Raw genomic sequence first — 23,692 nt, 5'->3', positions numbered from 1 at the left:
CCCCTAATATAGCGTATACGTTTATCATTGATCATATGGAGCCCTTGTTAATTTAAACATGTGCATGTGTTTCAATTATCCAAGGTCATAAAATAAATCTGCATTTACAGTCCATGTACCTCTAAGCCAAAGAGCACTGTTAGATCATTTGACGCCATTTGTAAGATTTCATCATCATCTGGAGTTGGCTGGTCTGTCTCTGGTTCATTGGGACTTATTTTCACTGTCTTTTTCTTTGACTTCGCCGGTGATGATGTTTCAAGTGAATCTGGTCTTTCTTTGACTCCATTCTTGTTCATCTTGTCAGCCTCTGCTTTCTGAAAGTGTATGAAAAAATCTGAATCTTTCTTATCTTATATGGAAATGTTTACACTGGACATTTGGTAAGAAACAAAAATCTGTTGAATGAAAGAATGTACCACACGGTACATGTTCTTTGCAGTTGTGAAAGTCACAGAGAAATTTTCAAAAGTGAAATCATTCAAATATTTTTATCTGATTAATTGATACGGTCATAAATTTTATTCAATAAATAACACATAAATCCTGATAAATATTCATGTTTTTTGTCATTTATATTTGTTAATAGTGGTGAAATGAGAAAGTACTGCAATACAAAAAGATTAGTTTATCATATGGTTCACTAAGATAAGACAGAACTTTCCATTTCATAAATTTGATTAAATATGCAAAACTTCTTTTATAGTGATTTTCTGTTGGAATATTGGGTGAAATGCTAATTCATAGACCATAGCTGGTTTTGTATTAATTTGCTATAGATTTGCATTATAATTTGAATGATAGATACATGATATTGCTACACCTTACACCTTACAGGTGGTTTCAACTTCTTTCACATCAAGGCACTACTGCAACTGGTAGTAGTGGTAACACTGGGTGTATATTACTGTAAGGGAAATCACTTATCATTGCTGCTGCTCATCATCCTCTGCTCATTGATTGTTTTCTTGAGTGAAGTCACAAATGCTTTAGTTGTTAAGAATCATCACTTCATGTCTTACAGTAAACTTCAAGAGAAGTTGGAAGGCCTCACCTCGTCAGAAGGAGATGTGGCAACAAACAAGACCTTGTCGTTGAATCCATGTACCCTGGCCTGGCCGACCACTGCGTCAAAATCTGAAGGACTTGAACTGAGTATGGTTGAGTTGTCTCTGTCCAAGGAACTGGCTCTCCCACTCTGTGACAGTATTGGCCTTGGTAAGCCTGTTGTGAAACAGAAAAAGATTCAATACTTAGACAAGACCCATGTCATCATCAGTGTGCCCTCTAAGCCAATATGACGCGCCATGACGCAAAAAAATTCTCTGTGACGCAAGAAAATTTTGAGTTGAATAGGAAATAATACATGGTGACTCAAGAAAAATTAGCAAATTTTCAAATTGACTCAAAAGTTTTCAGTAATCCTGTTAGTTAGAGGGCACACTGGTCATCATTGCAATTTGTCAAATGGTACTGACACAATCATACAGTGTTTGTTCTTCAGCTTTGCTTTAGAATTCATTATTCCAGATACAGACTGTCAAATCTTCTTTGACAGACCGTAAAATAAGGATTGACTCATACAAAGCAGAAGTAATACATAAATAAAACAGAAAATAAGTAGGTCAATGATGGAAAATAAATATAAAAAATATATGAATCAATAAATTCATAATACATAAATGCATACATAAATAAATAAAACAAAGAGAATAAACAAATCAAACAAATAATCAATAAATAATAGTGTCAGTTAAATTCAATGCAAACACAAATCGATTCGCTCACAGTTGACCGTTTACACACACAGCTAACATATGGCATAAAACTAACGACAGTGCACTGAAAGACAGTGGACCCGATGATCTGCAGAGTATAATGTAGACGCATGCAATGTGGAGCAGACAAGCATACCTGCAGGTAGAGAAGTACTTCTGGATCTTCTTTGTGGCTCTAATTCCTCCTGAGTTAAACTTTCTTTGCTAGAAACATCACTAAGTTCCTCTGAGAGAAAGAACCCAATATGAAGACAGACAGAGATGACACACATACACAAAACAGAGGAAGTACACCACAAAGTACATAGGATGTGAGATGTTAAGTATTATAAAATTAAAGCCTTTTTTTGTCTTGAAGTCATTCAATGAATTAACTTTGTCCCTCTGAATGACTTGGTTGAGTTTCTTTTCTAGGTGGATGCTTACCAAATATGATAATATCGTCATTTTCTTTACCGCTGCAAAAGTTGTAGTTAGAGGTTTAGAAAACATGACAAAATCTGCTGTTCCAACTTTATTGTTTGAGATACATTACACAGAAGTGAATGATATTATGCAGCTACCTATACTTTGACAACCTTTATCATTATAAATGCAAGAGATTATCTACTGTTACAGAAGATTTTGTCATTCTTTTGATCCAGATTGCTAAAACATACCTCTTCAAGACACTAAAAGACAAGTAGGTTACTGGCCAGATATTAATGGAGAGACAATATTTTTTGTATCATAAATGCAAAAACCTACAAAATCAATAATTTACTGTACTTTGGGTTTTAAAAGAAAGAAAATCTTGTAATGCACACTAATTTTAAACACAAGTTTCAAAATGGCTTCCATACCTGATTCTTTTATAGAAGTTTCAAGAAAATGCCAATGATACAAAGTATTTATGTGCATTTCTTCAAAGGTCAATGGAAAGATCTGACACTGCACCACGTTTTGGTGGTCTGCAACCTTTGAGGAGACTGCATTGTTTTGTTGTTTATCTTTTGAATAGCGATGTAATCTTATGTTTGCCATTGATCATCTTCACTTAAAAATTTAACATTTGGCAGGGAAAGGATGAGAAAATAAAAATAATTTCTTACAGGGAAACAACCTCATTTTTACTTGAAATGCAGTATAAACTAGCAACCAAATTAATTAAATAGTAATAGTATTCTAAACTACAGGTTTTTCAGGTTTCCGTTTTGGGGTCACATGACTTGTATGGGTCAAAGGTCATACATCCATATGATATGTTTATATTTTGGATAATATGGGCTGGAATACTGCAGACCTTGCCTAGAATATTTGGTAATTTTTGTTATTTGAGAAGTCATATATGTCGATGAGTATCTTGAAACATGCTGGATGCATAGTGTACAAACCATATCTTATGCTTACAGCCAGAAGAAAAGCAGGAAATGGTGCCATAATTTTTGGGATCTACCCTAACATTTGTTAAGGAAGTACAAGTTGCTTTTGTCTCAGCATCTAGGACAGTGAGGTCTTGTAACGCTCACGACAAACATTATCTGATTATGAGAAGCTATATCATGGTAGAGAGGGCAATCAAAACCAGTAATTTTGTCTCTGTGATTTTTTAAGTATCTGTGATTGTTGAGTTTCAATGATAGAAACCGGACAAAGCATCTGAGACAGAGGCTCATTGTCATGACAGTGGCTCTGCCATAATGATATGTTTGCCGTTCCAAAATGGTTTGCTTCAAGACAATAAAAGGCTGAAAGTTTTACCAAGAAAAAAACACATGCCAGTTTGGCCAGACCAGTCCTTCCATTTACAAACCTGAGTACATGTGGGTATATTTAGAAAGATATAAGAAATGATATGCATATTGGACACTGATGTTAGAATAACGTGCATCACTACTATGATGGTAATAAAACACAAAATAAATCAATATACTCCGTGTCTGATGAGCTACAAAGTCCAACCAAAATGTAATAACTAGAATACTGAGAAAGAAAAAATTGTCACAAGATGAAAGAAGTCCCAGATGTCCACACTCATCATGAAAATAGAATGGAAGACCTGATATAAATACACATACATAATATTCACTCATTCAAATAATTAGAGCTTTGTATAAGACCTGATATACATACACAATATTCACTTCGTTCAAATAATTAGAGCTGAGTATAAGACCTGATATACATCATTCAAATAACTACAGTGGGCTGTAAGACCTGATATACATCCATGTACATGTACACAATATTCACGCCATTCAAATAATTAGAGTGGAGTATAAAACCTGATATACCGGTACATACACAATATTCACTTCATTCAAATAATTACAATGGGCTGTAAGACCTGATATATATCACATACACAATATTCACGCCATTCAAATAATTATAGTGGAGTATAAGACCTAGTATACATATCATACGCATACACAATATTCACTCCATTCAAATAATTAGAGTAGGGTGTAAGACCTGAGATATGCACACATACACAATATTCACTCCATTCAAATAATCAGAGTGGGGCTGTAAGACCTGATATATATTCACATACACACTATTCACTTCATTCAAATACCGTAATTAGAGCGGGCTGTGAGACCTGATATATATTCACATACACAATATTCACGCCATTCAAATAATTAGAGTGGAGTATAAGACCTAATATACATATCATATACATACACAATATTCACTCCATTCAATAATTTAGAGTAGGGTGTAAGACCTGATATACATACACAATATTCACTCTATTCAAATAATTAAGCCCTAACAAGTGGTAGACTGGAAACCTATTGTGAAAGATTGAGGGTCTGAATGCCTATCCCTGAGGCATATTCTAATGCTCTGGATGTCAAGATTTCTTGCTGTTCTGACTACATGGTTGAGTGTCTGTTAATTTGAATTTTCAACATATCTGAACCATCTCTTATTCTTGAAATTTCCTTGAGTCAGTAAATTAAATGTAATATGACAAATTTCTTCGGATCAAGAAGCAATTGGGCGAAAGTTTCTCTCTGTTCTTAATTTTAAGGGTGGTAAAAGTAAGGCACTACACCAAACATTACACATTAGAAACAGTATACCTGTACCAGTTTTACATAATTTGCGATTTTATTCCAAAATACAAATCTAACACCTGCAGCTTGGTCTGTATATGGTACATCATTGTTTGATTTCACTTTTGATGTTACTGCCATGTACTATATTCTGCATTTCAACAAATGAATTTTGTTTGTAGAATTTATGCAATAATCTGAGATGGTCTCCAGTTGGATATTCTTTTTGTGTCAATTTTTCTTTTAATCATAACATGCTACAATTGATGCATTCTTTTCAACTTGACGACACACACTCCCATCAAGGCTTTCACAAAGTCAATTTTTGACAGATCTTAAACTGGTGACATGGGAAATGGGATAAACGTTCATCACATACACTGAAGTTATACCTTTAAAGTCTTTCTCACCAACACACAAACATCACCCTTCCACCCTAAATCCAAAGTTGACTGATCCAACAGCATCAAAGCAGAAAAGAAGCAGGAGAAACCAAGAGTCAGGATAGGGAGGTCACAGCACTGATCACCCTGCACACAGTTTTTATACTGTTCTTACCAATCCTCTGTGATTCTGCAGCTTTGCGGTCCTCTTCAAAATCAAACATCTCCACGACCTGCTCACTTTCCACACTTTCATCTGATCTGGTGTTTTTGGATGGTTTCTTGCTGGGGCTTGTCTTTGGAGATATAGAATGCACTGAGAAGGACTTGTTACTCTGGTTTTCTGGGTTGATCAGTTCCATGCTCAAACCAAGGTAGTTATGCAATGCCATGAAGGTGACTCTTTGAAGACGTACCACTATGATCTGAGAAAAATACACACATAACATGTCTCCAATGAAAACACTGGAAAACAGTGAATAACACGTGGCTGGAACTTTTGTGTATTATCAATTGACCTATGCATATAATGACACGATGTTCTTGATAAAATTGTTGTAATTTGATCACTTTCATTTCTGCCACTGAGAATTTCCTAAAGAAAGGTTTCATTTGGTGTTAAAGTTGAGTACCACAAACCACCACCATTTGAAAGCATCAACTCTGCGTGGTTGCAGGCTAGTCAATCAGTCAATCTAAATAGGGACACAGAAATAGGCACTAGGTATGAACTTAGCTCTAGCTTATTTGCCCAATATGTGTAAGTAGCATAGAACAGTCAGTCCACAGAATGTGGGCAGTTTGACAAAATACCGGTATGCAGGACTTGAACAAAATGATCAATCAGTTAGGTAAAATAAGCGAAGGCAGAATAACATGGTTTGTACATCAAGGAACTTTCTCAATGCTTCTTGAGATGAAAAATTTTAACAAAGATTTCATTCACTGCGTAATCCAAGCCAAGGATCATGGACACATTATCCTTGACCTTTGGCCATCTTTGGAAGATCTGTAACTTTACCTGAACCACCCTAACCAGGGATTCTGGGAAATTTTCAAAGACAGTGCAGAAAGCCTTGGCTGGTAGTCTTAGCACTGTACTGTCAACCACTGCTCTGGCTGATACAGTCTTGTAAGGTGCTGGGTGTCCCTGTAAAGAATGTACAGGTGTGACTTAAAATGTTGAAGAGTATCTGAATGTTTACTGCTTGAACATTCTTGCATCACAAAATTTAATAAATCATATCTGATATACCACGGTAAGCAGTTTTCAAACTTTTTAGTCAAACTTTTGTTCTACATGTAAACTGAAAATTATTGTTAGAGAGGTTACATTTAGATGGCCTACTTACAGTAATGACATCTAGGACACTCAATAAACTATGTACACTTTCTCCTGGATAGACTTCTTTCATAGCCATCTCAGTACCATCCTGATAATACAACATAAAATGTGCACAGCTAAGGTTAAAATGTCTCAACACAGAAGATGTGTTTTAATCTACTTTGATAACACAAAATGCAGATTTGAGAAAATTCAAGTCAGTCTAAAGGCATCGTTTAAATATCTGCTGCAGTCCTTCCACCAAACTGTTATGGTTATGTTCTTATTCCGAATCCTAGTTGCCCCACACAGGAACTTTTCTGTTATCCTTTGATTTGATTTGATAATGTAGGCAAGACATAATGTTAACTTGTGCTCTGATAGTCTGAGTCTTGGCCCACTGAATTTTTCCACTACTGTAGCTTATGATCTATGCAATCAGTTGGTATGGATGGAACACTTTCAATTTGTTCTGTTTTGGGAAAGTTGTATAAAATGGACAAATTGGATAATTCTTTCGTGCCCGTCTGTTTTCATACTTACAATTACTCCAGATTGCATGGAACTGAGGAATTAAAGTTAACAATTTGTAGGTAGAATATAGTATCCATCAGTAGTTTGATTACTTGAGGGCTTGTTTATGAAAGTTGAAAGTGACACCATTAAAATAACCTTCTTGAATCTTTATAATAAACCATAACATTTAGGGATGTTCAACTACCGGTATATTGACTTTTAAAAAGAGGATACAACAATACATTGAAGAACTCTATTTAATCAAGGATCCAAATAAATTTCCAATTGATTTCTTTCCTAATATTTTATATGATCAACAGCAACAATCAGGCACAACTCTAAAAATATTGAGAAAAATAAGCACTCCAGTGAAAGTAGCAAACTGTTTAAGCTGAAAAACTGTCCATACCGAACATTGTGAGTTATCAATATCAGTACTTTTCAAACCATTGATCAATGATGCAGATTACATATATGACTCTGATAGAGCTGTCAGGAAGTTTGAAATACATGAAAACGCTGAAATATTTACACCTGACAGACTGTTTACCAATGTGTAAAGACTGATGGTACAAGGTCACAATAAAACATTGTGGTCATGATAAAAACAAAGACACAATACAACTGCAACAATCAGGCTGGAAATGCCTATTCCTGACATTTGTAATTGCCATTCTGAGGAGAGTGAAAACTTACAGGTTCTGTGATGAAGACACTGAGTTGACCATTCTGTACGACATAAACACTATCATCAAGCTGACCTTTCCGGAACACGAAAGCACCCGCTGGTATAAACTTGGTCTCCATATGTCTACAGAGTTCTAGGAATAGAGGCTTTTCAAAATGCCCAAATACCCTGTGAGGAGTGATGGAAAATGACCATTAGATCACACTGACATCAAATGGTCACACTGAAATCAAATGGTCACACTGAGATCAAATGGTCACGCTGAGATTAACCCTTTGAGTGCCAAAGTCAATTTTTGTCACCTTTAAAAAATATATGCCAGTCAAATTTTTAAAGATTTTTGCCAAAATTTTTATAAGAAACTGTAGCCGATGAAATAAAGTGACCATTTGGTTCAAAATTATCAAAGAAATTACAGAAAAATTCATAAAAATTGGTAAAATGTTGCACTAAAATTTTGGTGGGAAAAATTACAGCACTCAAAGGGTTAAATGCATTCATTTGATTTTAAATTTGTAAACAACTGACAATCATAGTCTTTGATTTCTGTTGAGAGCATTTCAGTGTAATTCAACATCTTATTTTCCAACAGTCAACATGCAAATACTGTGTCACTGTCTCAAAACAGCTGTAATATCTTTATGTAACTTGGATCACCTGTAGGATCTGCTGGCATCTCCTCCACTGTTAAAGACGACTGATGTCACACCACAGCAAATGAGCAAGTTACTTGTACTTACCTCACACTTTTCAACATGTAAATAACTTCTGGTGGAATTGTAAGATCAGACTGGTCCCTCCAATCTGCTTCTAGGACAGAAGGCGGTGGTTCTTTTTCTTGCAGAGTTGGTTCTGTTTCCTTACGTAGATGTAATAATCTGTTTGGCAGTAATCAATCAGTAATTGAAGATCAATAGGCATATTTTTCTCATAGTCTTTTATGGTGTAATTAATTCGCTTTGCTGATGTAGAGATGACCATGAGTATAACCCTACGGCTAGCTTAACCATATCAATGTTGTTGTATTAATTCGCTGAAAATGCTGTACTGGCAAACATGAATAACTTGGCAAATAAAAAACTTGGTTTCTCTTCTTCCTACCTAAATATATTTTTTGTTTTCTGTTGAATGTCACTTTCAATGCAAAGCATATTACCATAGCTAAATAATATTAATTGTGGACAACACTTGTATTGTATTTGCATCACTGTATCTTTCACCATAAATTTACAAGCAAATCATAAATATAACTATTATTTGTAATTTTTGGCCTTGACTTCCCGTGAAATCATAATTTTCCAAACATACTTAACATGGACGCCAGAAAAAACAGCCCTACATCTACAATGCTCTTTTCACGGATTCTGAATGATAATCTCACCTCTTGATATCTCCCATCAACAGTCTCTGTTTTTTCTTTATTCTACTTCGTGTACTTGTTATTGGTCCCGATATTGATTTCACCTGAAAAATAAATACAATACTGGATTTCACACACAAGTAAACAAAAGACTTTTCTGGAAATTTTCAAGTGCAATTACAAGTGCCAAGGCTTAAGTACCGGTATGTTTTGCAAGTTTAGATTCATGACGGAATTATATACGATGCAATAAAGACTACTGACAGAGTTAGCATAGCTGTGTTAATCACTGGTGAAAATTATCAATTTATAAGGGCCATTCTGAATGTTAAAGTTCCTCTTGCTATAATTTTGATTTATTTGACAGTATTTTAGTTCTGTTTTTTGTCTGTGTATGTTTATAGATATTTTATAGTTAACTATTTGTCAATAAAGTATATTATTCTATCCCAAAAGCATGTTAAAATGCTTGCTCTTCTATGTGTTCAATGTTTACAGTCTGTATAATATTATAGAAATAACGGGCGACGCGCTGACCATTAACGTTTATTTGTGGGCAAGGGCGAGAGGAAAGCCAAAAATTAACGGGCGAGGCTTGCCGAGCCCGTTAATTTGGCTTTCCTCGAGCCTGTGCCCACAAATAAACGTTAATGGTCAGAGCGGAGTCTGTTATTTCCATTATATTATCAGCGAACCCAAGAAAACCGTCAAAATTTGCAAAAATTTCCGGAGCGAACGACAACTGGGCCCCAGAAACTGAGCAATACGCGACGCACTGTCACGCGCGCTGAAAAAATTGGCAAATTCGGAGATCTTTTCAGAAAAAAGTGTCTCAACTTGACCTGCAAGTGCTCCATTTTATTTTTGATTGACTATGATTTACGTTTGAGCCTTAAAGGCAGAGCCTCCCTTTAAATGGACGCCAAGCTATGGCGGCGTGCATCGTGTAAGTGGACACCAAACAGGCAAAACGCGGGCACACGCTCCAGAAATGACACTTTTTAGTTTTCCCCCGCCGCAAAACACAGACTGCCAAGCCGATCGAACCCTGAGGTTATATTCAAAGTCTAAGGCGACTGAAAGACAGTTTTTTTAGGAAATTCGAGCGTTTGTGGTGGGAATCAATGGACCGTTGGCGATTGAACCTACCGTCAATCAAAAGCTTGCATAAACTCTGTTTGCAGGATTAGCAAAATGTGACAAAAGGTTGAGATCAGTTTGTGTAATTAATGTTATAGAAATCAAACATCATACTGGCCATGTGTTTGACTGGGAGGAGAACTCCACTAATGCGAGAACCTAGGATTGAAAAGTGCGGCTTTAAAAATACGATACTTTGAGTTGTTAATCCTATTATTCATATTCATGGGCATGTAAACAAACTATTACTGTGTATTTGTGGTCAGTCACATGGTTGAGCTCGACCAATCAAAATGCGACGGGCAGGGCATGGTAATATAATTGATAATATTTGTTGACAAAATGCAAGTCCTGACTGTATTTCAATTGCCAACAGCATTATTGCACATTGTACTTAATGCGATGTGTTTGCATAATTCAAGACAAACAATTTGTATTCAAGGAAAAGAGAAAAGGTATTTCTATCACAGAACAACAATAAAGAAAATATTATCACAGTGAAGTTACAGCCATTGTCCCTTTAAAATTGACCTTCAAACCACATGAGGAGGTTGCATAGAGGGTTTATTCAAATCTGAAATTATTTAGAACATGAGTGCTTTACTCAGAAATATTTCAGCAATAGAAATTCCATGTGTACTTACTTTTCTGAGCATTCTCCTTCCATAAAATATAACTTTATCTCTTTTCCTAAATCTTGGTTTTGGCTGTGATGACCCTGGACTTTGACCCATCACTATAGAGAGAACACAGACATTCAATTTTACAACTAACACTTGGAATATTGAATTACAGATATTTCTTTACAAGTAATATATGCCTTAAAATGTCAAGGTTTCCATTGCATTCTGCAGTGGCTTTGTTCACAGGATCACAGTGCTTATTAGTATTGTAAAGCTGTGATTTATTTAAATCATCCTTTGTCCTTTCACAAATACCTGTACATAAATTTGGTCAAAAAGATCAAATCCTCAGCCTTGAGCTTGTTTAAAGCCGTCCAATATCTAGATGTATTCCAATATCTAGATGTATATCATTATTTTTTACAATAAATTGATATGCCAGAACGTTAGCTACATGTATTATACACAATAAGTATGCTGTAGCAAAAATTCAAACCACTTGAATTCCTGAAAGCTAACAAGGTACATTATTGTGATGTTAAAGTTGATATTCATTTCAATTCTAAACATAACTATAATGATACATTCAGATTTTATCAGTTTTATCATATTAACCAAAATGTAGGGCATTACAATGCAAAATCATGATCACTGTCATCAGACATACAACTGATGACAATGAATATCTGATAAATATAAATGCCACTGCCTGTTTGTTATTAGTATTTTGAATACGTGTATTCATACAACACAAAAACATCTGACAATGATTTTAAACACCAGGGACAGCAACTCACCACTCAAAACAATTAAGCATTTACAAACTGACAAAGGATCAATTGGAGTTATTGATATTCATATCAAATTATAAATCTAATCTTTTGATTTTGATGATTATCTAAAATCTAAGCATGTTTAATTATAAGTAGTAGTGTCAGGGCATTCATCAATTTTGGTCTTCTCTTATAGAATTGGCTTGCTGCCAAGAGTCTATTACTCAGAACAGTGGATACAGCCATGTGGCACGGACCAAGACGGCATGTGTGTCTAATGCCCATTATTTGCATGCTACATGTAAGCAAACAAGCCGACGGTAGAGAACAGAATTATTTGGTGTACCTGCTTAAAATTCATGATGAACTTGATCAGAATTCATTATATCTACACAGAAGTCACTAAACGTATATTTCTATCTAGATGGGAAAGTGTGATTAATAAACCTACTCAGCATTAATATTAATAATTTTAACGCATTCATCAATTTTAGACTCGCAGCTATCATGAAAATAATTCTGTTGTACAGTGCTACATCTTCAACACAAAGAAAAATCATTACCGGTCATAATTTTTCACAACCTAGAACCTTTTCAAATCTATCATCATTGTTTAAGGCCTGAACTGACAGATGGCATTTTTATTGTAGGCCAGTCTTTGTAATTTCACTTGTCTGTACAATACAGTGGCAACAATGTTTTGTTCATACATTTGTATCACCTTGCAAACTGAGAAACGACAACATTACAAACAGAACCTCATGACACATATTTGCAGTAATTATAATAATAATTTATTGTTTAAAGACCACTACATTACTGGAAGAACTAAAAAATACGAAGAATATATTTGCAGTATGCGATTGACAATATAATGTTGTATGTAACGTATGTAAATGATCTAGTACCAGTAGGTACATAATGTCATATTTATTTTTTTGAAATCAGCATACGCTAGATCACTCTGAACAAATTAAAACTCAGTAAATTTGAAGCTGTTTATATTGTCCTGTTCTCGACATCAAAATTAAAATCAAGATACACACAAAATACACTGAATCATGAGCTTGCAGTTTTACCATATGGTAAATTTAACGATACAGCTTGTGTACTTTACCCCAAGAAGTACTGGCTGATTTTATATTGCACTAATTTCCAGACTGTTATTGTACAAACTGTACATCACTGAAACTATATCATTGTGCCAAGTACACCAATGTGTGGTTCTCACTGGACAACAGTTCACACCAGCTGTGGTAAAATCATAATATACTAGTGCTAAAGCATGCCTTGAAACTACCAAAAATAGGTTAATGCTCACACAAAGGGATGCTAAAATTGCAGGAAAAATTCAAAGTTTAGAAATATTAAAAGATTAAAAATATAGAGACTCTTTAAAAAGGCATGTAGCATAAAGATTTGTAATTGTGTTCTGAGAAATGCCTGGTGGCAATATTTGGCATGGGTTATAGCATCCCACTACCAGAGTTGTCACCATGTGTTGCCTGCTTCACTTACACTGTCATGGATAACAGCCTATGCAATGTATCCCCTTGACATACAATGCTCATTCCCATGCTCTGAATATCCACTTTACAATGTTCACTCAGCTTTAAAATCTACTTTCTCCTTTTCAGGTGCTCAAACTACGGATCAGATACATTTACACGTAAACCATTAGAAACAATTTGCTCTGTATTATATAGCACTTGCTAAGTAAGCTGGTTTGCGCTATGTGGCACATCATCCTCATCCCATCAACCTTCTTGGGGGGTTACTGAAACAGCAAGTTCCAATTTTGGTTTCATGGAGAGATGCGAGGCATAAAGGTTCTAAACTGTTTTTTTACCAAAGTTTCCCTGGTCCCTAATTGGTATATTAATCCTATTTCTATCAAGCCAGCTGTAGAATTAAACACATCATGTTGTAGGCCTACATTAAAAACCTATTTCACTCTGCAAAGTGAATGAATGAAGAGCGATTGGTATTTGACTCCCAGAGGAGCCCAATATGAAGAGATGTGAAGTACAGCACCGAAAACAAGGTGATGCGGATTACTGAACAGAATGACAAGTAAAATGTATGAACAACATGAAGTTGCAGATATCTTTAAAATTGGGCATGGAATGAGAAAAGGACCCTCTTGGTAAATTTGCTTATTAATAGAAAAACGCGTTTAAAGTTTCCGCATGAAAACAACTAATTTCCAATTATGCATTGCGGTGTCTAATGGAATTTATCCCGTATTTTGCCCACTCAGATGACTTGTGGGTAATCATATGACATCTTAGAACAGGGTCAGTATACTTTAGCCGCCATTTTTAACGTGTTTACATGTGTGAGCATGGTACAGTCGACGTTGTCGTCGTCAGCATTGAGCGTTGTCTTTCTCAAATGAGTCTAATAGAGGCAGGTATTATCACCTAAAAATGCGACTCTGTTATTAGTTCACGACAAAACGCCTGGCCTGGATTATTTCGTGGACATTGCACATAAATATCTTTCTATCGATGAGTGTTGACGGCTGTGTTGAACAGTGCAGACGAATTCAGTATCTGTGTGAGTATTGCTGGCAGCGGAAATCGGCGCATGTGTAAGCCATGACAATGAATACATGGACTCAAAGAAGCTATGGTCAACAGTAATATTACTAAGACAGACATTACGAATGATTAAATGGTCGATGAGTTTTTCAGTATTAAACCTCACAGGGTTTATCGTACTGTCTTTGATGTGATGACTTGTTAAGATTTCAAGAGTTACACATAGACACGCTGTAGTGTAAGCACACAAAATGTGTAATCCTGTCGCCAGCATGAATTTCAGTCCGGACTTACAGTCATGTGTTTTACCTAATGCAGCTTGACAAATTTTAATGTTTTAACATACTTTGAAAATTAGAATGGGAAAAAATATTTGATATAGAGAACAAAGATACTGGAAAACTATCAAAAGAAAAAGCTACTGTCCTTTTTAGAGAGACTTGGTTATATTTTTCTTAGTTTCTCAGTTTGTCTTTAAAATATTGCAGTTGCTGGCAATGTTCCACCCTTTTCAATATTGTTTGTTTATTTTAATAAGTCTATTAAATTTTGAAAAGGAAAGCCCTGCAATATGACATAAATGCAATACAATATATTCAATTATATTGAAAACAACTTATGCAATCGCAGGAAAACCTGAATAATTAGCTGTATATAAGTATTTTAATCAACATTACTAAAGCAAAGCTGACTCATTACATATGCAAATTATGCATAAATATGCAAATTAGGCCTAAACTGACCCTAAAAACTTGATCAAATGAAAATTTAAGCTTCATAGTAAAATATATTATGATAAAAACTCAAAAAGTGATATTTTAGCCAAGAGGGCCTTTTTCTCATTCCACAGCTCAATTTACTATTTGGAAATTGATTTCATCTCCTAAAGGACAACAAAACACTTGTCAAAATATTTGTCACTGATTCATGAACTGTCAGAATAATACTATGCATTCAAGGCTTTCAGCAAAACAGGTTCAGGGGTTTACAATACTTTCAGCGATATCAATCATACAGGAAAATCTCCAGATAATATATAACTACAGGTTCATTACATCCTGCAGTGAATGTCATCAGACGTTTGGTTGACACGACATGTGAGGCAGACACTAAAAGAACCATAAAACCATATATTACTCATATCCTGATGGGTACACTACATATATTTTTAGTAAATTTGTGAAGTCGAATCGAAAAAAGTGACAATAAACAGGTGGCACCTGTTCTATTTAAGGAACCAGAACATAGTAAATTCTTATTTTTTAAGGAGAGAAATGTAAGTCCTACATCCGGTGGAATGATTAGAAATGACTGTATACCACTAAATGTCTGTAAAACTACCTGCAATATGACACCAGTTGGATGACTCATAGGTATTACATGTACTTGTTAGCAGCAAAAATATACATTCACATGAAAATGCATGACTTACCCTGTCTTTTGATTTTACGAAGAATAAATAGAACCAGCCACAGTACAACAACAATCACTGCCACAGCTGCAAGAATTGTCTGCAACGGAAATGTAGAAAAGAAAATGTAAGTTTCACTTTTGATGTGTTTTGTTTCAACCACAGATGGTGTAGCAGCCACCATGTATGTTTCAATGGTTTAATATGCGTATCTTTCCTCCTCTTTCAGTTCATGTGAAAAGTCCTTTGCCAATGTATTTTTCTTTTGCACATGGCAATAAAATTATTATTATGATTAACATCAGAACACGATGCAGATACACAGAAAAATGACCTATATATTTAAAGGTATAAAGTCACCTGTAATCTAAATATGCCCATATATGGTCAAAGGGGTGTTCCTTGGTATTCAAAATGCCCATGTGAGGGTGCTCTTTTTACAAAGCGGCCACCCGCTTAAAATCTGTGATTGGTTAGATTTTCTCTTTCCATGGTAAAATTGGAACAGGTGACAGTATACCTTTAACACATTAAATATGTGTACCAATGGTAAAATTGAAGCAGTTATCTGAAATCCTTCCACCCCATTCCTCTATGTAGAGGCCTAACTTTTGCCAAATAAAGTTATAGGATTGTACTAATCTTTGTGGTAGTTTCAAACAAGTCATTGTTGATGACACAGTCCCCACTTGTTAATGGGTACTTTGATTACATGTCCTCAGAGAGGATAGAGTCCTCTTCATTAATTAGGTCTGTAATAAAAATTCTTTGATACAGATGGCGCTCAATGGCCAAGAATGAGTTGTGATGAAAACATAAAACCAATGTAGGCCACCATCCTAAAGTTCATAAAATGAGCAAACTAGGAATTAATCAACAGGATGTTGCAAAACATTTTTGCATACAATTCTAACACTTAACAGATTATCACTGGTACCATATTTCATAAAGTTTGATGCAGTATTTACAACACTATGAGATCAACATCTGTTTCAAGTTTCATCACATTTGACGTTGTATTAATTTGTGGCTATATCACCCTAATTAGGAAAGTTCATTACTTATGCAATTACAAATTAAGTAAAATGACACTGATAAATGTCTTTTTCAATGTTAAAGCAATGTGAGCTTAACATCAGTTAACATCTGTATAAAGTTTCATGAATTTGATGCAGTGCGTATTTCTTGACATATCAGCCTACTTACGAAACTTTAATAATTGACATGTTACTGCTACATGATGAGAAACAAATTGATGAGCATATGTATGAAATAGGTCAATGTCCTTGTACCAACTTTGAATGATACTGGTGGAAAGATGTCTGAGTTATGGCTCTGTACATTTGAAAATTGTAACAAAATCACCGCCATGCAGTGATATTTGATCTTATGTTTAAAAAATCAACATGTATATGTATGACGTAAGTCAATGTACATGTACCAACTTTGAATAAGATCAGTTGAGACTTGCCAGAGTTATGGCTCTCGACATGAAACAACCATAACAAAATTGCTACCATGTGGCCATATTGGACCATCTCATGAAACCAATCATGAGTACATATGTATAAATAAGTCAATGTCCTTGTACCAGCTTTGAATAAATTTGCTTGATACATGTCTGAGTTATGGTTCCGGACATGAAAAAATCGGAAAAAAAATGGCCACACGGCGGCCATATTGGATTGTATCATAAAACAAATCAATGTGCATATGTATGACATAGGTCAATGTCCTTGTACTAAGTTTGAATAAAATCGGTGGATAAAATCAGTTGAGACATGCCAAAGTTTTGGCTAAGGACACGAAAAACTTGTAACAAAATGGCTGCCATGCAGCCATATTGGATCATATCATGAAACAAATTGACAAACATATGTATGACATAGGTTAATGTCCTTGTACTAACTTTGAATAAAATCGGTTGAAACATGTCTGAGTTATGGCTCTGTACATGAAAAAATCGTAACAAAATGGCCGCAAGGTAGCCATATTGGATCGTATCACATAACAAATTGACATGCATATGTATGACATCGGTCAATGTCCTTGTGCCAACTTTGAATAAAATCGGTTGAAACATGTCTGAGTTATGGCTCTGTATATGAAAACATCGTAATAAAATGGCTGCCTAGTGGCCATATTGGATCGTATCACATAACAAATCGACGTACATATGTATGACATAGGTCAATGTCCTTGTACCAACTTTGAATTAAATCGGTTGAAACATGTCTGAGTTATGGCTCTGTACATGAAAAAATCGTAATAAAATGGCCGCCTGGCGGCCATATTGGATCGTATCACAAAACAAATCGACGTGCATCTGAATGACATATGAAGTAATCCTTGTACCAAGTTTGAATGAAATCGCTTCTTGCATCTCTGAGATATCTGCGTGAACGGACGGATGGACGCACACACGCGCGCACACACGCACACACGCACGCATGCACGGACATGACCAAACCTATAAGTCCCCCTGGACGGTGTCAGTGGGGACTAAAATAAAGAAATAAGCTGACAAGGAAAAGCAGTGGTCAGCTCTTCCTTTTTAACCCTTTGAGTGCTGCAATTTTCCCACCAAAATTTCAGTGTAACATTTTATTGATTTTATGAATTTCTCTGTAATTTCGTGATAATTTTGGATCAAATGGATATAACCTTTCATTGGCAACATTTTTGACAAAATTTTGGATAAAATCTGGAAAAAATTTTTTAGATCTGGAAAAAGTTGCTGGCTGTGCTATTTTCTATAAAGGTGACAAAAGTTGACTTTGGCACTCAAAGGGTGATAATATGGTAATTATCTGCATATCCTTGGTGCCTTTCATAACTACACAATACAGGTTTCCCCTTGGACCATGTTGAATTTTATTGAAGTTAAATATGAACTAAGTATTCTTGCTGATAATTTGTAGGCTTGACTATCATCTGATGAATTGTTTGATCTCACAGTTTTCAAATAGGTAGTATATTGTGAGTGATAGACAGAAAAGAACCAATGCAAAAGAATGGTTTATCACACTGTTCACACATTTGTCAAATGGAAAGGTTTCCATTTCTTGAAAGGAAAAGTATAAAAGTGTAATACTATAGCCTGTCAATTCAGCTTGTGTCACCCTAAATGGACACCCTGTTTGTTATAAGAAAGTTTACTCAAAGTCTGTTTAGGCATGAAGTACAACAACCATATACATGTACACTGCGATGACATAATTTCAGATACATTGTACATCCTGTAGTTACAATATCAAAGTATGCATACAATTTATGAATCAGCATGCTGCAGTATAAGAGGACGGTTCCCACAGTCAATGACTAAGCATTTTTTATTCAGCATAACAAACTGCCAGTAAGGATTAACTCAGGTAACGCAGAAACCACATTATTTATTTAAAAAGTATCACTTTCTCCCATTAGAAACCCTTCATCTTTCAGTTTTGCAACAAATCTCCACTTTTTATTTTAAGGTAGTATGCACCTCGAAAGTGAAAGACTTTTTAAACTTACTCAAATTTCCTCAATGAATCTTTCAACCATACTCTTTCAAAATCAAGAATAAAAATCAGGGGTCACTGTGCAAATTTTGGAACTAGAGAAACAAATTACTCAAGATATACTGATATTTGAAATTCAAAACTGTCGCCATCCCTGTGTTAACTCCATGGAGAAAAAACAAAATTTTCAATTTTTGAAAAACTAAGCCAGTAAAAAGTTTTCTTACACCAAGAGCTTTAAAATGAACCCTAACAAGTGGTAGATCAGAAAAGAATTGTAAAAGTTTGAAAGTCTGAATATCTGTCCCCGAGGCATGTTCCACCTTAAACCTGGGCTTTTACTGGGAAATTGGCATGACAGGGTTGCTTGTACTGATACTGTCTACATACCGGTATGGGATAGTTGTAGTCTACAAAAGTTTGTCCCTTGTTTTAACACAGTTTTCAAACAAAAGTTAAGTTTTATCTCAGAGAACAGAATAACTGCCGTAATCGTAATTTGGTATCTGACCTCTGGAAGCACAATACTCTAATCAAAACCTCAACCTGTCCTGCATAAACTTTTATGGGTTTTGGAATGTCAGACAAAACAATTGACAGTAAAAAGAAACATTTTCAATGTGATGTAAATTTAGTTGCAGAACAGACAGAATATAGGAATCATGATTGAGAGCTCAATCAAAGAGTCTGAAAACACTAGTATTAGTAATCTGCACTGTAGACTGAGCAGCTATAGTGCTGGTAGTCTGAGGAATGGTCATGCCACTCTGACATGTGGTGTATTATTTTTAGCAGGAAACACATCACCAACAATAAATTTGTCATGGGGCTGACATTTTGAAGTTTCATTGAAAGCTTTACAGTTGAACTTTCAAGAACAAGTTGCCAAATTTTCTTTAATCACTGAGATACATGTAACTACAATATTATATGGAATCGGTTAAATAAATGCAAAGAAAACACTGAAAAAGTAAATGTTGAGAAACGGACACTTGTAAAACTGAAACAGTCACATATTAAAATGATAAATACACAGATTTTTTCAATTTTTTCTAAAAACTTTATATCTGCAGCTGTCATAATCAAAGTTATACTTTACAAAAGAAAACAAACATGCTGTTCCTTATGCTTATCAACTGTGAATATTTCAAATTCCTGGCCGAGGTGAGTCTACCATTTTGTTTACTCAAAATATCTAAATTTACATTACCACACAGCTATGTTCAATTGTCATTAGAAATACAATTAGAGGTATGTTTCACAGGACAACCAGATTCCAAGTGGTAAACTTAGTCTTTTGTTAATATTATCAGTATTTTGTGTAACTGTATGGAGATTCTATTCTGTACAGTTTCTACATACACCCAAAATGTAATCTAAATTTAGGATAAGGAAAAGCACCATGCAAATAAGCACAGGAAATTCATCATTGCATTGAGACAGAAAATGTACCATGCAAAATATATATAACACTTGGGCTTACAGTTCAGTTGAGATTACAATGATTCAAATGGATCACAAGTCAACCAAAATGTCATCAAACGAAATCAAAATAATTGGTAATTGAGACTTCAAACATGGAAAGTGGCCATTAGACATAACTTCAAGACACAAATTTAAAATTAATAAATTTATGTTGTGAGATTGAGAAGAAGTTTGAAATGTTTCTTTTCTATAAAAAGTGATTATTTGAATATCCAAGGGTATGGGGTGATGATTGGTTAATGGTCGTGTGGGGGTGAGTGGAGGGATGGTGACTATCTTTTCTCTACCACGCCAATTTAAAGGTATACAGTCACCTGTAATCTAAATATGCCCATATATGGTCAAAGGAGCATTCCTTGGTATTCAAAATGCCTATTATGAGGGTGCTGTTTTTAAAAAGCCGCCATCCGCTTAAAATCTGTGATTGGTTAGATTTTTTCTTTCCATGGTATAACTGTGGCAAAATTGGAACATGTGACACTATACCTTTACAACCATGGAATTGATAGATACTAAGATAGTTCCACAAGTTATGAAGACATTCTCTTCTTTCAATCCAGTGCACTCTCCAGAACCAAAGAGTACACAGATTTTGATAGATATCAAATCAGATATGTATCAAATCTATCTATCAAATAATTCACACGGAACCTGTATCCTATGGTATCCCCATAGTTCAGGGGCCCTGCACATATAAGATGCAAGGGTATGCGATGATAAGGAAATGTATACAGTGTCTGTATCTGGTACAGAATGTAGTGTCAAGGCAATCTACGGCAGGTTCATGACTAAATGCATAGGAGAAACACACTCTTAAGACCAATACATTCAAACATGACGCTGTCAATATGGTGATGCACAAGACATTTTCATGTCTACATACCCATACATAAAGCAAAGATTCCATTGAATCAGTGAACACACTGGTACGAATTCATTTCAGAACCATCATTCACAGCATTCAATATACATGTAAACATGTCCAAAATAACAAGGGGTCATACTCTATAAATACGCAAGCATGATACAGGTACAAATGTCAGATTGATCAGTCCTCTGACAGGTGTTCAGGGTATGTTTGTATAGTAATGAAGAAAAAAGTCCTTGTATGTATTACTTTACGTTGAACGCTCTGAGCACCCTAAGAATCCACCTCACAAGATTGATTCAAAATCATAGCAGTGCCAGTGGGAACAAAGAGACACTTGAAGACAAGACGTAGTAATCATTTAGGCTCATCTCAGCACAATATCTTTCACGTTGGTGATTGTTAATATGAACTTTGGCTGAGTAACAGCTTACTGACAATTGGATTACCAAGAGTGTCTAATATGTAGCTTAATTTTGTGTTGGTCTATGAAAGAATGTGAAAATTCATATAGATTGTGTCTTAAAAATAGTATGCCAAAACTTAGATATTTTGTTATGCTGAAGATAGTCTAAACTATGAGTAAAAGCTATCAAGAATTAATTAAAAACCTTTAAATATAAACCGATCTGTCAGAACGATTATGTTGAACAACAGAAAGTCAAACTGTCAACAATGTTACACATTAGTGACACATCAGAAGGTATCTACATGTAAATAAACCTATTTCTTGAACTATACAGAGTGATGAAACTTAAACTGGTTTGTTTTTCATTTGACGCTGTTGCATAATGTAATCTTTAAAGATAGACAAGATAACAACAAACAGTAACTACTTCTGCTATTAAGATATATTTTGATTACAGTAAAAAGAAGATCGTTGAGCAGTTTGTTTGACATTTGCCTGACAGCTGGAAATTACAACAGAACAGAATTAAATTTAACCTTTTTAATCACGAATTATTCTTTGGCTGTGCCAACAACTAGTTGTGATTTCAATATTTAGAGGTTTGCAAGTCAGACTAAATTTGAGTGTTTAGTATTTGATTTTAAACATCCACTGATTAAATTTGCAAACTAACAATTTCAAAGATGAAAACAGTAATTGCTATCACTATTCAAGAGTAGTGGTTTCATTTGTATTATTAAGATTTAAGTATCTTACCATTATAACAGTTCGTAAGTCCACTATGGAGATCACAAGAACGACCACAGCAGGAATAAATACTACGTCAGTTTTGGACATTAGGTGAGTTGTATACACGGACATTACGTAATATATAGGACAATGTGCACGTAACCACCATCAAAATAACCGGAGTAAGGCAGCTTGCCAATACTGATGCAAACAAGGCAGAACGAGACACGGCCGAGGTTCTAGTTGCAACACAAATCTGTCAAGTGTCAAAGCTTAGATCGATCATCGCTTTCCGACAAGGCAAGGTGCGCCGATATCAGTTGTGCACTGTGAGCTATATTCTTCGAATCTTGCATAATCCATCCACATTTTCAGGTTGCCATAATGATCAGACGAGTTAAATATCACACGCACAGACGACGACGTGATAAGCGACCTCGAGAGGACACCTCGTGGGGCGAGAAGACTCAACAATGATATCTAGCGATGAAACTACGGCTACAAGCCGGACTATTCTAATGCTTTGTGATATTTGAAATTAAAATGCAAGTCCATTTTCATCAACATAATTTAAGCAGACATTAAACATGCACAACGTGTGTCGGCCGCGGCTTTACGTAGAGCGGAATTTTCAAAACAATCGACTTGTCATTTGTACGACAGAGCCTGGTCGGAAACAATTTTTAAAAAAATCCAAGGTATCACAAAGAATTTATAAGGAGATTAAATTGAAATACTCACCGTGGCTATATGATTGTACTTTGATAAATCTGGCATTATTTGTGCCATATCTCCAAGATGAATGCCCATTTCGTTCACAGCGTTACTCAAAGCCGTCGACGCCATTTTGCCTTCTGTCAAACCGAACGCTCAGCATGATGGGAGATAGCATGACCTATATATGACCTTGGTACATGTGGTACGGAGCCGTCAATTCGGTCTGCACTTGCAATAACATCAGAGTAAACTTGGCCTAGATATAAAGTAGAACGAGTCAGAATTAAGTTTCGAACATGATGTGGCGGGACCGTGTTCCGATCAGTGCCAAAGTTTACAGACAAATAGGCATAAACCTGGTGATGGAAACTTTCCAAGTTTTTCCCCCCCGAGGACCC

At 35.3% G+C, this 23,692-nt stretch overlaps 1 protein-coding gene across 1 annotated transcript in view; it reads right to left on the bottom strand.

Moving 5' to 3' along the window:
• Nucleotides 1-23,446, bottom strand: part of LOC139152622 (patatin-like phospholipase domain-containing protein 7) — a 50,923-nt gene extending 27,477 nt beyond the window's left edge. Inside the window, exons 1-12 of the mRNA XM_070725866.1 lie at nt 23,319-23,446; nt 15,608-15,686; nt 10,881-10,972; nt 9,118-9,200; nt 8,477-8,614; nt 7,745-7,904; nt 6,561-6,641; nt 6,230-6,358; nt 5,384-5,633; nt 1,915-2,004; nt 1,055-1,224; nt 120-317 (exon numbers count right to left, since the gene is read on the bottom strand). Coding sequence (XP_070581967.1) covers nt 120-317; nt 1,055-1,224; nt 1,915-2,004; nt 5,384-5,633; nt 6,230-6,358; nt 6,561-6,641; nt 7,745-7,904; nt 8,477-8,614; nt 9,118-9,200; nt 10,881-10,972; nt 15,608-15,686; nt 23,319-23,423 — 1,575 coding nt within the window. The 5' untranslated portion in view covers nt 23,424-23,446. The remainder of the gene's footprint in view (nt 1-119; nt 318-1,054; nt 1,225-1,914; nt 2,005-5,383; nt 5,634-6,229; nt 6,359-6,560; nt 6,642-7,744; nt 7,905-8,476; nt 8,615-9,117; nt 9,201-10,880; nt 10,973-15,607; nt 15,687-23,318) is intronic.
• Nucleotides 23,447-23,692: the final 246 nt, after the last annotated feature.

Source organism: Ptychodera flava, chromosome 16 (assembly GCF_041260155.1).
Source record: "Ptychodera flava strain L36383 chromosome 16, AS_Pfla_20210202, whole genome shotgun sequence".
NCBI lineage: Eukaryota > Metazoa > Hemichordata > Enteropneusta > Ptychoderidae > Ptychodera > Ptychodera flava.
This window is presented reverse-complemented; position numbering and strand designations above follow the sequence as displayed.